Source organism: Pelophylax lessonae (assembly GCF_965119305.1).
Source record: "Pelophylax lessonae genome assembly, chromosome: 2".
Lineage (NCBI taxonomy): Eukaryota > Metazoa > Chordata > Amphibia > Anura > Ranidae > Pelophylax > Pelophylax lessonae.
In genome coordinates, this window is record NC_138769.1 from 35,586,211 (window position 1) to 35,601,664 (window position 15,454).

A 15,454-nucleotide genomic window follows, 5' to 3' on the forward strand; every position below is an offset into this window, starting at 1 on the left:
AGGATTATAGTCTTATCTCTGGAATACATCCCTTTCTTTATGCATGCTAATATTCTGCTAGCTTTGGCAGCTGCCGCTTGACATTGCATGCTGTTGCCTAATCTATCATCAACCAAGACTCCCAGATCCTTCTCCATTTTTGATTCCCCCAAGGGTTCCCCGCCTAACGTGTATTGTGCTTTTATGTTTTTAGTCCCCAAGTGTAAAACCTTACACTTCTCCACGTTAAACCTCATTTGCCATGTCGTTGCCCACTCCGTTATTTTGTCCAGGTCATTCTGTAGGATATCTGCTTCATGCTGTGCAGTTATTGCCCTGGCCAATTTTGTGTCATCTGCAAAAACTGATAACGAACTACTGATCCCGTCCTCAATGCTGTTTAGGAATAAATTGAACAAGGTTGGTCCCAGGACTGAGCCCTGGGGCACCCCGCTTACTACCTCAGACCAGTCTGAGTATGCGCTGTTTATTACCACCCTTTGGACACGCCCTTTTAGCCAGTTCCGTATCCAAGAGCAAACCCTGCTGTCGATACCTGCAGACCTTATTTTATAAATTAAGCGCTTGTGGGGAACTGTATCAAACGCCTTAGCGAAATCCAAGTACACCACATCCACTGGTCTGCCCCTATCTAGCTCACAGCTCACCTCCTCGTAGAATGTTAAGAGATTGGTTTGACAAGAACGCCCATTTGTAAACCCGCGCTGATTATTGCTGATGATGTTGTTGTCTTTAGCATACTCTACGATATAGTCCCTTATCATCCCCTCCAGAAGTTTACATACTATTGATGTCAAACTGACAGGCCTATAATTTCCCGGGATATGCCTCTGGCCCTTTTTGAATATCGGCATCACGTTGGCCTTCCTCCAATCCCCTGGTACATCTCCTGTCCTAATACTATCAGCAAAGATCAGAAACAGTGGTCTAGATATAACCTTACTGAGTTCCTTGAGTACTCTCGGATGTACGCCATCCGAGCCTGGTGATTTGTTTGTGTTAAGTTTATCCAGCCTTTCCCTGATTTCACCCTCTGTTAGCCATAGCGGCAAGTCCTGTGTATTACTACTAACCATACAGTCATGGTCAGTGTACCCCTCATTTTCCTGTGTAAAGACTGACGAGAAAAAAGCATTCAGCACGGTTGCTTTTTCAGTGTCCTCTGTAACCATCCTCCCATCATTGTTAATTATGTGTGTAATATGCTCTGCCCTAGTTTATTTGCTGTTGATATATTTAAAGAATTTCTTTGGGCTTTTTTTACTATCCTCCGCTATTTGTCTCTCAAAGTTGATTTTAGCCATCCTGATTTCTTTACTTTTCTTATTTGCCTCCTTGTATTGCTCGAAAGCCGATACTGTGCCCTCTGATTTATATTTCTTGAAGGCCAATTATTTTCCCCTGACAAAGTTTTTTAAACACTACGGTTTAACCAGCCAGGTTTGGCTTTCTCTTCTAAATTTGTTTCCCATAGGAATGCACTGCAAGATGCATTTGCTTAATATGTTCCTAAAGCATTCCCATTTTTCCTCTGTGGTCAGTGATCCCAAGGTTCGGTCCCAGTTTACCCTTTCCATCAAGGAGTATAATTTTGGAAAGTTTGCCCTTCTGAAGTTTAGGGTTCTTGTGTTCCCTACTTGCCTTGTTATATTGTTATTTATACTAAATGTGATCATCCTGTGATCGCTAGAGCCCAGGTAGTCCTGGACTCCCACCTCTGAGATTATGTCTGGGTCATTAGTGATCAATAGATCCAGAACTGCGTTTTCTCTGGTAGGGGAATCCACCAACTGTGACATGTAATTATCCAGTAAGGTTTCCGTGAATAGACGGGCCTTCTGTGAATATGCAGTCCCCTCATCCCAGTCAATGTCGGGATAATTGAAGTCCCCCAATATGATGATTGATCCCAATTTTGCCACTTTACCCATTAGTGCTAAAAATTCCAGCTCTACCTCCTCCCCTTGGTTAGGTGGCCTATAGCAAACCCCCACAATTACTTTTCCCTTTTCTCCTTCCCTATGGAGTTCTACACACACAGATTCTAAATCCATGCTCATTCCATCCGTAATGTCACTCCTCTCTATCACCTTTATATTGTTCTTGACATAGAGACATACCCCTCCCCCTCTTTTTCCTACCCTGTCCTTCCGGTACACCGAATACCCTTGGATATTGGCCAGCCAGTCATGTGAGGGGTCGAACCAAGTCTCTGTTATTCCCCCAAGGTCTATGTCCTCCTCATGTACTAACATTTCCAATTCATCCATTTTATTACCTAGGCTCCTGGCATTAGCATATACCCCTCTTAGTTTTACGGAAGTTAAACGTGATTGGCGGTTATGTTTATTCCTGTTTGGTCTGAGGTTTTCCCCGCACAGACCTGCCAATTGACGTTGTGGACCTACTGTCGCTGCTGACCCTACAACTGCCTTCAGTCCTTTGCTCCCTCCTGACTGACTCTACTTCTGAGCCCCCCCCCCCGTCTCCTAGTTTAAAAGCCCCTCCAACTTGGTGGCCATCTTTCTCCCCAATTCAGGTCCCGACCGTCAGACAGATTCTTTCCGTCCATCCTCCGCCTATCTCCAGATTGGTTAACGGACCCACGAGAGACGGTCGCAGGGAGTGATTGTGCTGGTTCCCTCTTGGGAACGTTTTCAAGGGTTTTATCCAAACCTGTTCACTGTGCCCAGGAAGGGCGGCAAAGTGCGTCCAATCCTGGATCTCAAAGCGCTGAACCGCTTTTTGCGGGTTCAGTAGTTTCAAATGGAATCTATTTACATGGTGGTGGCATCCTTACATCAGGGAGACCTGTTGGCTTCTATCGATATCAAGGACGCATATCTACACATCCCTATCTACGCTGGACACCAGCATTTTCTTTGCTTCGCTGTGGGAGATGAGCACTTTCAATTTGTGGCGTTACCCTTTGGTATTGCTCCCAGGGTCTTCACAAAGGTGTTGGCTTCGATATTGGCACCTCCTACATCAGAGGGGGATTGCGGTCCTGGGGCTGGGATACCTGGACGATCTTCTGTTAAGAGCAGATTCTTATTCGGCTCTGTTGGAGAATTTGGCAATCACCGTAAGGACTCTGCAAGAGTTTGGTTCGACTATCAATTTTGCAAAATCAGCAGCCCTGGTACCATCCTCAAATCTGGTCTACCTGGGTCTGACTCTTGGTGCTGTGGGGGTGATTAATTTGTTGCTGTCCAACAATCTGTCCCCTGCGGACTTGCATGAGAGTCCTAGGCCTATTGGTGCTGACCTTTGAGGCTGTCCCATTTGCTCAGTTCCACACCAGACCCTTACAGAGGGAAATTCTGGTCAAATGGAATAAAGATCCAAAGTCTTTGGACTCTGATTCGTTTGAGTCAAAACACAGACTGCTTTTCTATGGTGGCTTCGCTCGTTGGCTTTGCGCCAGGGCAAGTTTTTTTTCCTTCCTTTGTATTGGACCGTGGTCACCATGGACGCCAGCCTGTCCGGCTGGGAAGTAGTGCTGGAGAAACTGTGTGCCCAGGGGTCTTGGACAGTGGAAGCGTCCAGACTACCGATCCATGTTCTGGAACTCGGGGCAATAAAGCTTTCTTTTTCACTGGATAAATCGTCTACCAGTCTGGGTTCAATCGTACAACGCCACGGCTGTGGCTTACATCAATCAAGGGGGCACCAAGAGTGTCCTAGCGGCCCGGGAGGTGGCCGAGATCTAATTTTGTTCCACCTTGCTCTGCGGTACATATTCCAGGTGTGGAAAAAACGTGCAGGCGGACTACCTGAGCCGTCAGGTGTTGGATCAGAGGTAATGGTCTCTACACCCGGAGGTGTTTCATCTCCTGTGTGCTCGGGGGACACCCAATGTCAACCTGTTAGCCTTTTGGCTGAACAAGAAGGTTCAAAGGTTTGAAGCCAGGTCACGGGTTCCCCTAGCCAATGCCATAGATGCATTGGTGGCTCCTTGGGGTCATTATTGGCTGATCTATGCGTTTCCACTGCTGAAACTCCTGCCAAGACTTCTCTGCCGGCGGAGGGGATTCTGGTGGCTCCAGACTGGCCTCTCTGGTCTTGGTATGCAGATCTGGTAATTGGTCACTGATGCTCCTTGGAGACTTTCTCTCAGGGAAGATCTGCTGTCTCAAGGACTGATCTTCCATCCTGCTATACAGTTGCTGGCTTTAAAGCCAGGTGGCTGTTGAAAGCCAGGTGTTGAAGGATAGGGGTCTTTCTGATTCAGTGATTCCTACACTGTTGAAAGCCAGGAAGTCTACTTCGGTCTAGTAGAATTGATGCCATTCGTCCTTTCAGATTTCAAATAGCTGAAATATTTGACACACTGATGGCAATTGAAGAAGATCCGGTATTTACTCTTATTGCAAGAAATGATGCTGCTTCATTGGCAAAAGAGCTGAACAGCTTTACATTTTTGTGTTTGACAGTAATGTGGTATAACATATTAAGTAGCATTAATGAAATAAGCAAACTTCTTCAAAGTCAAACAATTTACTTGCCAGATGTTGTGGAGCTTTTAGGAACCAGCAAGACCTATTTAGAAACTTATCGGTCTGATAATGGATTTGAGGAGTTACTTGCAGAAGCACGAACCATGGCACTGGAAATGGAAATTGATCCTGTGTTCCCTTCTACAGTGCAGAGAAAAAAGAAGGTTTTTTTCCTACGAGGGACAAGATGATCCGATCCAAGATCCCCAAGAATGGTTTAAAGTTGTGTTTCTACACTATCTTGGATGTCCTAATCAAATCTCTCCTCAACAGATTTGAACAGCTTAAAGATCATAGCAACTATTTTGAGTTTTTGTATGACATCAGGAAACTTAAAGATATGAGTAGGGAGCAACTCCTAAAGAGCTGTATGGAGCTACAACATGTGTTAACTGATGTGAAGACCAAGGATGAAGATATTGATGGAATGCAGCTGTTTGAAGAGCTAATCGTCTTGGCTCCTGTCATATCAGCAAGCATGAAACCAATTGATGTTCTGGGCTATGCAGTCAGGAATGATTTTGCTCCAAATGTAGCTATAGCACTTCGCATACTTTTGACACTCCCCATCACAGTGGCTTCAGGTGAAAGAAGCTTCTCAAAATTGAGAATTATTAAAAATTACCTGCGTTCTTCGATGTCGCAAGAACGGCTGGTGGGTCTTGCCACTTTATCTATTGAAAATGCCATTGCGCAAGAGATTGACTTTGAAATATTGCTGAAGGAGTTTGCTAATTCTAAAGCAAGAAAGGTCAATTTTTTGTAGACCAATAGCCTTAGTGAAAAAATGCTTGAACAGTCAGAGTTCAAAGATTGGCACTTTCATTGTTGTTGGTTTTTAGTTTTGCCCTGTTAGTTCTTTTGCACTATAATTTAATTTATAATTTGCTATTTTGTACTCATTTTTTTTTTTTTTTCTTTGTACCAAATTTATTGAGAGACGTTAGAAATATTGAAATGTAAAGTCTTCTCGTGTCCTATGGTGTTTTTTATAAATGTTATGTTTCTATAACTTTATTTTATTTTTGTGAGTCTTGTTGCCAGTTGATACATGTGCAATACTGCTATGTTATGTTTTGCATATGAGAAAATGTTTACAATTAAAATTAAACTATTTTTAAAATTGGCTGGTCTAGCAAAGCGTTGTATTCAAAATGGTAGCTGTTATTAAAAAGGTGGGGTATACATGTGCAGAGCAAAGGTGGTGGAGCCAAGGGGGGCGGTTTCAAGGGGGAGGAGCCAAGGGCAGCAAAATTAGGTTTCGCCTAGGGTGTCAAAAATCCTTGCACATTCCCTGCCTACCTGACCTGCACTCACTGCGGGGACAAGAGATGCAGGTTCAGTGTGGAATTGGGCATCACGTGGTAAGCTGCATTGTGATCACCATTTGTGCCCGGGTGCATGATCTCCCTGCGAATGAGAGCGAGAGATTGAGCTGCCTACAGTGCTGGAAGGCACTTCAACTGGGCTGAGTAGGTGAGATGCAAGGAAGCTTTTGGGTGGGGGAGAGATGACTGTGGAGGGAGATGTGTGCAGAGGTGTAGGAGAGTAGTGCAGAGGTCAGAGCTGAGAAGGGGTGGATGTGTGTGGACAGCCTGTGAGAGAGCTGAACTGTGCCTAGCGCACCCCTGAACTCTGCACTCTGTACATAGGGCATCCCTGAACACTACACAAGTATATTCCCATGGGAGAGTTATGGCAGAGGATAAGAAGGTTCCCATGTTAACAGGAACCAACAACCATTGGAAATGGTACTATTTGTACCAAAATTAAAAATATACAAAATAAGTGTGCAAAATGTGACAATGAATTAAAGTGTTTGTTCACCAATGCTAGCAGTCTGCCAAGCAAAATAGGTGAGTTGGAAGCTCTGGTGCACAAGGAGAACTGATTTATTTGGTATTGCTGAATTTTTGCTTCATTCTTCACATGACTGGGCTATTAATATTCCTGGCTATGCTCTTTCGGAAAGACAGGGTAAAACGGAGGGGTGGTGGTGTCTATGTGAGAGGTGATCTCAAAGTGAGTGTGAAAGAGGACCTAGTTGATGGAGAGTGTGATGAGTCTGAAGCAGTATGGGTTGAAATGTACATGGGTGTGCGTAATACAAAGATTATCATTGGAGTTTGTTATAGACTCCCAGTATTAATGAGGAGGTGGAGACTCAGCTCCTGGCGCAGATAGAAAGGGCTGCAAGGGCTGGGAAAGTGTTAATAATGGGGGATTTTAACTACCCAGACATTGACTGGAGTAATGGCATTGCTGGAACAGTTAAAGGGCAAAAATGTATAAACCTATTCCAAAACACTTTTATGGTGCAGTTTGAGGCCCACACTAGAAATGATGCTCTGTTGGACCTGGTAATCTCAAACCATGCAGAGCTTATTATCAATGTTCATATAAAAGAACATCTGGGTAGCAGTGACCATAATTTCATTTAATGTTCGCTATAAGCAAAAAAACACAGGAAATGCAAAAACACAACTTTAAGAGCAATTTTTCCAAGGATGAGGGCTGCTCTCCAGGATTTAGACTGGGAGGTAATATTTGAATCGATGAGCACAGAACAGAAAAGGGAAATTTTGGGAGACTTTATGCAAACTCACGGCAAAATATATTCTCATGGGTAATAAGTGTAAAAGGCTAAAAATTAAAACCTATGTGGCTCACGGCCAAAGTTTAAAAAAAAAAGCTATGACTAAAAAGAAAAGAGCTTTTAAAAAATATAAAAATGAAGGAACACTATCACTGTTTAATTATTACAAAGAATATAACCAAATATGTAAAAAGGATATCAAGGACGTAAAAATTCAAAATGAACGACAGATTGCAAAAGATAGGACAAACCCCAAAAATGTATTTAAATATATCCATAGTAAAAAGGTTGGGTCTGAGCATGTAGGCCCTTTACAAAATTATCAGGAGTGGGTGGCTGGGGACAAAGAGAAGGCACATTTTATTAAAAACTTTCTTCAGCTCTGTATATACAAAGGAGCATGGGGGGAGCTCATGACCATAATCGGGACGGTATTAACACAGCCCTAAATGATCCACAATGGCTCAAAAGTGATATGGTGCAGAAATATTTAGACCGGATAAGGGTGGATAAAGTGCCTGGACCAGATGGCATCCACCCACGCATCCTAAAATAATTGAGCGCTGTCATTTCAAAGCCTTTGTTTCTAATTTTTAGGGATTCGTTAAGGACTGTAATAGTACCACTGGATTGGTGTAGGGCCAATGTGGTGCCTATATTTAAAAGGGGTCAAACTCTTTGCCATGGTAACTATAGACCTATTATATCTTTATAAATGATATCGGGTCTGGGATTAAAAGTACAATTTCAGTCTTTGCAGATGATGCCAAGCTTTGCAGTGGAATAACTTCCTTACAGGATGTCTACAACTTACAAGCTGACCTCAATGCATTGTTTCATTGGGCAACTATGTGGCAAATGAGGTTTAATGTTGATAAATGTAAAGTTATGCACTTGGGGGCTAAGAATATGCATGCATCATACATACTAGGTGGAGTAGAACTGGGGGAATCCATAGCGGAGAAGGATCTGGGTGTTCTGGTAGATCATAAGCTTAATAATATCATGCAATGCCAAGCTGCGGTTTCCAAAGCAAGCAAAGTTCTTTCTTGTATTAACAGAAGCATGGACTCCAGAGAGATCATTTTGCCCCTGTACAAATCATTAGTAAGACCTCATCTGGAATATGCAGTTCAGTTTTGGGCACCAGTCCTTAAAAAGGATATTGGGGAACTGGAGAAAGTTTGGTTGCCTTTCTCTGCACTGATAAGAGGCATGGAGGAGCTCAGCTATGAGAAAAGATTGGAGGAACTGAATTTATTCTCTCTTAAGAGGAGATTAAGGGGGGATTTGATCAACATGTATAAATAAGGGGCCCATATAGTGAACTTGGTGTGTTGAGTTGTTCACTTTAAGGTCAACACAGAGGACAAGCAAGGGGGCACTCTTTACGTCTAGAGGAAAACCGATTTTGTCTCCAAATACAGAAAGGTTTCTTCAATGTAAGTAAGAGCTGTGAAAATGTGGAATAGACTCCCTCCAGAGGTGGTTCTGGCCAGCTCACTAGATTGCTTTTAAAAAATAGGCCTGTATTCTTTCCTGTGTGTACCTAATATTAGTGGGTACTAATATTTATAGGTAAAGTTGATCCAGAGAATATCAGATTGCCTCTCGGGGGATCAGGAAGGAATTTTTTTTCCCCCTGCTGTAGCAAATTGGATCATGCTTTGTTGGGGTTTTTTGCCTTCCCCTGGATCAACTGCAGGTATAGGATTGTGTATATGGGATTGTATGGTCGGGTTTTCATTACTGTTTTTTTTTTTTTTTTATTGGTTGAGCCAGAAGGACTGGGTCTTTTTTCAACCTGACTAAAGCCTCTTACACACAATCAGATTATCGAACGATCTGTTTTTCCGGTTTCTGTTGCGTGCTATTCTCATGTCGAAAGTGAAGAGATTACTTTCATACGAAAATTCTCATATGACAGAATTCAACTTCAGAAGTGATGTCGTGTTAAATTGTTTTGTATGTATTCTTTCATTTCTGAGCATGCCTAGTCTGGCTCTTACAATTTTTTTCAGACAAAAACTGTACTAATTAAACGAAAATTGGACGTTGTGTTGACGTACGATAAAGATTTTAAAGCCTGCACATCCAGTTTTTATTCTCCCAAAATTCGTAATGGGCTGTCGAAAGCACCATACTAATAATCCGAAAATCGGCAGATCGTTCGTCAGATGAAATTTTCCTTCTGATTTTCGTATTGTGTGTACGGGCCTTTACTATGTAACTACACAACTCCTGGTATTTATTGCCCCTTTAAGATTCTCCCACTGTAGGTGCAATTTGGCCACACCCACCATTTGCTGCGGTTTTTGGTTCCTAAACTTAGTCTTTAAAAAAAAAAAAAAACCCTGGTTAAATTTTTAGTCTTACAGATGCACCCAACCATTTTAGGGGAACCATAATGCTGATGCCTGCTCCCGCCACCCCCTTTTTTCTTCAGTAAGGTATACCTAGGTATACATGTGGATCTGCATACCAAGAAAACCCACCTCAAGCTCCTAAATGCTAGTCTAAAGCTTCAAACAAGCTTTGAGCAGCAATTTGACTCTTCTCTACCCAATACATATCTTAACCACTTGCTGACCAGCCGCCGTTCCTATACTGCGGCAGATTCCTGCTAAACCACCTACCCGGGGAGGAGGGGGTGATGCATTTAACACACATTTAGGAACACAGTGCCCTGTGTTCATTCCAGGAGTCCATCCCCCCCCCCACACACAGTTATAAGGCATCCTCTAGGGACACACATCTGTCCTCCGCAATGTCGCAGTCCCACTAAAAATCAGTGATCGCCGCCAGTACTTGTAAAAAAATAAAATGATAAATCTTTCCCCTAGTTTGTAGACGCGATAACTTTTGCGCAACCCAATCAATATACTCCTTTATTGGGATTTTTTTTTTACCAAAAATATGTAGCGGAATACAAATTGGCCTAAAATTTATGAAAAAAAAATTAGATTTTACATTTTTTTAATTAGGAATGTTTTATATAGCAGAAAGTGAGATTTTTTTTTTTTTCAGAATTGTCGCTTTTTTTGTTTTATAGCGCAAAAAATTAAAATCGCAGAGGTGATTAAATACCACCAAAAGAAAGCTCTATTTGTGGGGGAAAAAGGACATTAATTTTATTTAGGTACAGCATCGCATTGGGCACTCTGCATCACATTGCTGCATTACAAAATGTTCTCATCGACCCATCTGTGGTCCACAGACTATTGGATGGGGACCGCTGGTTTGGTGAAGGGAAATCTCTGCAATGAGGCAGATGGTGGGAAATAAATCTGACGTGTTATAACCCTCCCTTACGCTATCCAAAATGAAGAAAAAGGTTTTGACTGTAGTTCTACTGCCTATAATTATACTGCATTTATACTTAAATGTACCTAATTTGTGTTTTTCAGAGTAATGACATGTACAGAGTGAAATGGTGTCTTCAGTGGCTTGCTTGTAAAGCTGGTAAGTCGCTGATCTGTTATTTAAAGGGGCTTTTAAAAAAAAAATGGGGGGGGGGGGGGGGCAGGGGGCACTGTTTTTTTACAAACTTTTTAATGTGTTTTTTTCTTTCTTCAATGAAAACCCTTCTCCACACCGCTTCTAAAGCTTCATCTTGGTTGCAACTTTTAGACATGGTTATCCTCAGGCTGGCTTTTAGGGAGAGTGCATCCAATTCCTGCAGGGCTGAACCTGTGGAATAGCCTTAAAGTGACCTTTTTTGATGATTGGTTTCCACGTTGGGGCACTCTTCCATACCTAATAAAACTGTTGCGCTGTACTCCTTCTTTTTTTTTTTTTTTTTTTTTATTAATCAAATACTAAGAAATATAGAAATATGCATAAATCATATACAGTCATTGCAAATAGTGCTAAATCATAAACTATAAAGTCTATCATAAATTATGATTTCTTCCATGAATCCCTTTAGTGAGTTCTATCACCATTGCTGTCCCCCAGCCTTTTACAAAAAGCATAGGAGGTCTAATAGTGCACGTTGATACGATCGGACCATCTGCAGCAATCCACCAGAAGGGACAAGAATAGGGAACCACAGAACACCAGCAAGGATTGGTAATAGTCTGCATCACCATTCAGTATGTAAATGGATTCCGGCAAAGCCCAAATAAGAGACTCCATAGTGTAAAACTGGCTGTTATGTTTAGTGTTGAAAAAGGTGCTCACATTTTCTATATGCCAAAGACTGCATGATACACAAACCACAGTTCAGTCCAGGGACGTGATGACATCAGCACTGGCTCCCCCCATGCCTTCTCCTGCCTCATCTGTCTCATCAGATCCTTAATCTGATTCGGCCGCCGAGGACGTGGTTCTCCCTGCGGGATCTACGACCACGTGACTGGAATCCACAGATGGCGAGGACGATTTACGGGTCCAGAAACAAGCAGACTTCCCTGGTACAAGACAAGTGGGTCCCTGAAGTCATTTAGTCTGGCTACAAGATCGAGTTTCGCTCTTGTCCCCCGGTAAGGTTCTTTCCTTCCAACTTGCACTTGTCCCTGGACCTCTTACAGGGTCTGTTTGGGGCGGTACAAGTCCTGTTACTTCAAGAGGTGATTGTCCCGGTTCTGACTTTGGAACATTTTTTCAGGGTTTTTACTCCAGGTTTACAGTTCCAAGGAAGGAAGGCAATGTGCGTCCAATCCTGGACCTCAAGGCGCTGAACTGCTTTGTGTGGGTGCAGAAGTTCAGGATGGAGTCCATTCGCCTGGTGATGGCATCCCTATGGTGGTGGTGGGATAGCGGTACTTGGATGACCACAATCTGCGAGCTGAGTCTCCCACTGCTCTGGTGGGAAAACCTGGAGATCACCATATGAACTCTGAGGGAGTTTAGCTGTAGTCAGAATTTTCAGAAGTCTGCTCTGGTTCTGCCACAAATCTGGATTATTTGGGTCTGACTCTGGACTCGGCCTTAGCCAGAGTGCTCCTTCCTCTTGACAAGCTCCAGAAATTTCAGGCTTCAGTTGGTCTCCTGCTGTCCAGCAGATAGTCATCCCTCCGGACTTGCATGCGGGTGCTGGGCCTGATGGTGTCTACCTTCGAGGCGGTCCTGTTTGCACAGTTCCATACGAAGTCCCTGCAAAGGGAGATTCTGGCCAAATAAGAACAATACTCCGCAGTCTCCTGGACATTCAGATCCGGCTGAGCCCGGTATCAAAGTCCCTGATATGGTGGTTTCGTTCTCTGGTGCTTAGGCTGGGGGCAAGTCCTTCCTCCCCTTATATTGGACAGTGGTCACCTCGGATGCCAGCCTGTTCTCTGCAAAAATTCTGCTCAGAGACTCTGGACGCTGGAAGAGTCCAGACTACTGATCAATGTCTTGGAACTCTGAGCAATGAGACTGTGCCTGGACCATTGGACAGATCGTCTTCAGGAATGTCCAGTGCGCATTCAATAGGACAATGCCATGGCCGTGGCTTAGGTCAATCACCAGGGGGGCACAAGAAGTGTCCAGGCAGCTCTGGAGGTAGCTGGCATTCTAAGGTGGGCAGAACTGTTTGTTCCAGCCCTGTCAGCCGTACACATTCCTGAGGTGGAAAACTGGCAGGCAGATTATCTGACGGCAGACGTTGGACCAAGGGGAGTGGTCCCTTCATCAAGGGGGCACAAAAAGTGCCCTTGCGGCCAAATCAGATGCTCTGGTTTCCCCTTGGGGCCAGTATTGTCTAATGTATGCCTTTCCTCTGTTACAGCTTCTGCCGAGACATCTGCACAGAATCCAGGCAGAAGGGATTTTAGTCATTCTGGTGGCCCCGGACTGGCCTCGTCTGTTCTGGTATGCGGGTTGGCAAGACTGGTCTCCAATGCTCCTTGGCGGCTCCCTCTCAGAGAAGATCTTTCTTTCTGCTTTACAGTTGCTGGCTTTAACAGTCTGGTTATTGATAGCCAGGTACTGAAAAGATAGAGGGTTGTCAGATTCAGTGATTCCTACTCTGTTAAGAGATAGAAAATCTGCTTCCCGGAAGATTTTATCTTCGGGTTTGGAAGGCGTACATTACTTGGTGTGAGTCTGAGGATTTTTCCCCATTCCTTTTCTTGTATCACGTCTGCTGGAGTTTCTACAAGGTGGTGTAGATCAGCATTTGACCCTAGGCACCATCGAGGGCCAGATTTCAGCCTTGGCAATTTTTTTTCAACGCCCGTTAGCCACAAATTCTTTGGTGCACACCTTCATGGAGGGGGGGTTCGCCATTTGATTCCTTCAGTAAGGTCCCCGGTGCCTTTGTGGTATCTTAATCTGGTGCTGTCGGTTCTTCAAAAACCGCCATTTGAAAATATTTGTGAGATTTCTCTACTGACTCATAGAAGGTGGTCTTCTTAGTGGCTGTTTGGCACCCAGGATTTCAGAACTGGCTGTGTTGGCTGGTAAGTCGCCTTACCTGGTGGTTCTCCATCCCTGTCAGTCGTTCTTCCTAAGGTCATCTTTGGCTTCCATTTGAATGAGGACATTGTGTTTTCCTTTGTTGTGTCCTAAGCCAAAACATCCAAAAGAGATTGCCTTTACATTCCTGGATGTGGTTCGAGCCATCAGGGTGTATCCGGTGGGGACTGAGTCGATTCGCAAATCGGATTCCTTATGGATGGTTCTCGTAAGGGGCAGGCTTAATTTGCTGCGACCATTTCCAGTTGGATCAGGCAGACAGTGGTGCAGGCCTATTCCATTAGAGGTCAGGTTCCTCCTTATCCTGTTAAGGCGCATTCTACGAGGGCACTGAGTGCTTCCTGGGCCTTCCGTCATCAGGCGTCAGTGGTCCAGGTTTGCAAGGCGGCCACCTGGTCGCCTGTCCATGCATTCACCAAGTTTTACAAGGTGAATGTCCTGGCATCTGCAGGTGCTGCTTTTGACCGCAAAGATTTGCAGGAAGCTGTTCCAGAGACTACGGCATCTTGAGGGTGTTTTTTGTTTTTTCCTGGTAGGCGAGTCCCAGTTGTTCCTGGTTGGGCTCTTTGGTTACCTGGTTGGCTATGTTTAGCCCTTTTGGGTTTTTGTTTTTTTTACGGTTTCCCCACCCCTCATGATGACACTGCCTTGGGACGTCAACGAAGATATTAAGCTGTGTCTGTCAAATGAAAGAATTGGATTTTTGTCCTACCGTAAAATCCTTTTCTCTGATGTTCATTGACGGACACAGCACCCACCTTTCTGTGGAGTTGGGTTATGTATTCTGGACACTGCGTGTTACTAAACTGAGATCCTATAGCAGGAAGTGGGGGTATACCCCCTGGGACTCACTAGGGGCGTAGCCGAGCTTTAACTCTTTTCTGCCTAGTGTCCTATGAAGCGCAGCATAACCCAACTGTCAATGAAGATCTAAAGCTGTGTCCGTCAATGAACATCGGAGAAAAGGATTTTACGGTAAGACAGTTTCTCTAATCGGCAGTATATAGCAGTATTGTGACTTCTATCTGTTCCTAGTTAAGATGCAGGAGGAGTTTTCATTCTCCCCTGATCCCCCGTCTGGAGACTGCTGATTGGGCCTGTGCTGATCACATGCACTCTCCCAAGCAAAAAACAAAACACTAGCAATAAACACCAAACTGAGCATGTGCAGCCTGTCCCCTGGCACCTTATTCTCTGCTCCTGCCAGTTTTGCCGCAGATTATTGCTCTCTTTGCTATTTCCCGCCATACATCATCAAGGAGGCATCTCCCCACTGCTACTTTTGCTTGGAAAAAAAGCCTCATGAATCTCCAGTTCTTGTCTTTGGTTACCTTCGGCCATCAGACCCTCCCCTACTACAAGCAGTCTGGGTTTTTTTTCATACGCAATCTTTTTGGGATCTTTTCAGTAACCATAAACCACCACCAACTGAAATATTTCCTGTAAGCCAGTGAATTTCCAGAGTGATCACTGACCCTTTAACATCCGTGCAAAGTGCAACCCTGTTCAGGTTCCAATCTAATTCTCTATTGCCTTACAGAAAATGAAATTATTTTATGACTTTTGATAGAGCCTTTGACACGTGGCCACTAGTTAAAACATCACTGGTTCACATTGACTTTTCTAGAGTTTAATGGATCACTGTCAATCCCAATGTAATCCTTCATCCTCCCTATTGCAGGAATGGATAACCGTTTTGAATTGTTGGAAATAGAAAGTTTATTCTTGAAATACTTTAGAGACAAACTTGACGAAGAGCCTTCAAAATTCACTGTGAATCGGCTACTGGATGTCGTTTATTGGGATTATGCCAGCAACACCAGGTAAAAAGTCCAAGCCCAGTTAGCAGCTGGAGGTATGCACGGGAAATATTGTGATATTTTGCAAACTTTCTTCACTCTTCCTTGGCTCCCAGACATTTAGGTTTTTTATTGCATTGGTATTGCTTCATCTATGG

The 15,454-nt window shown here is 43.8% G+C and overlaps 1 protein-coding gene across 1 annotated transcript in view; it reads left to right on the forward strand.

Moving 5' to 3' along the window:
- Positions 1-15,454, forward strand: part of MAEL (maelstrom spermatogenic transposon silencer) — a gene marked incomplete at its 5' end in the record, with an annotated part of 112,281 nt that overhangs the window by 65,100 nt on the left and 31,727 nt on the right. Inside the window, 2 exons of the mRNA XM_082248410.1 lie at positions 10,503-10,557; positions 15,179-15,320. Of these exons, the coding sequence (XP_082104536.1) occupies positions 10,503-10,557; positions 15,179-15,320 (197 nt within the window). The remainder of the gene's footprint in view (positions 1-10,502; positions 10,558-15,178; positions 15,321-15,454) is intronic.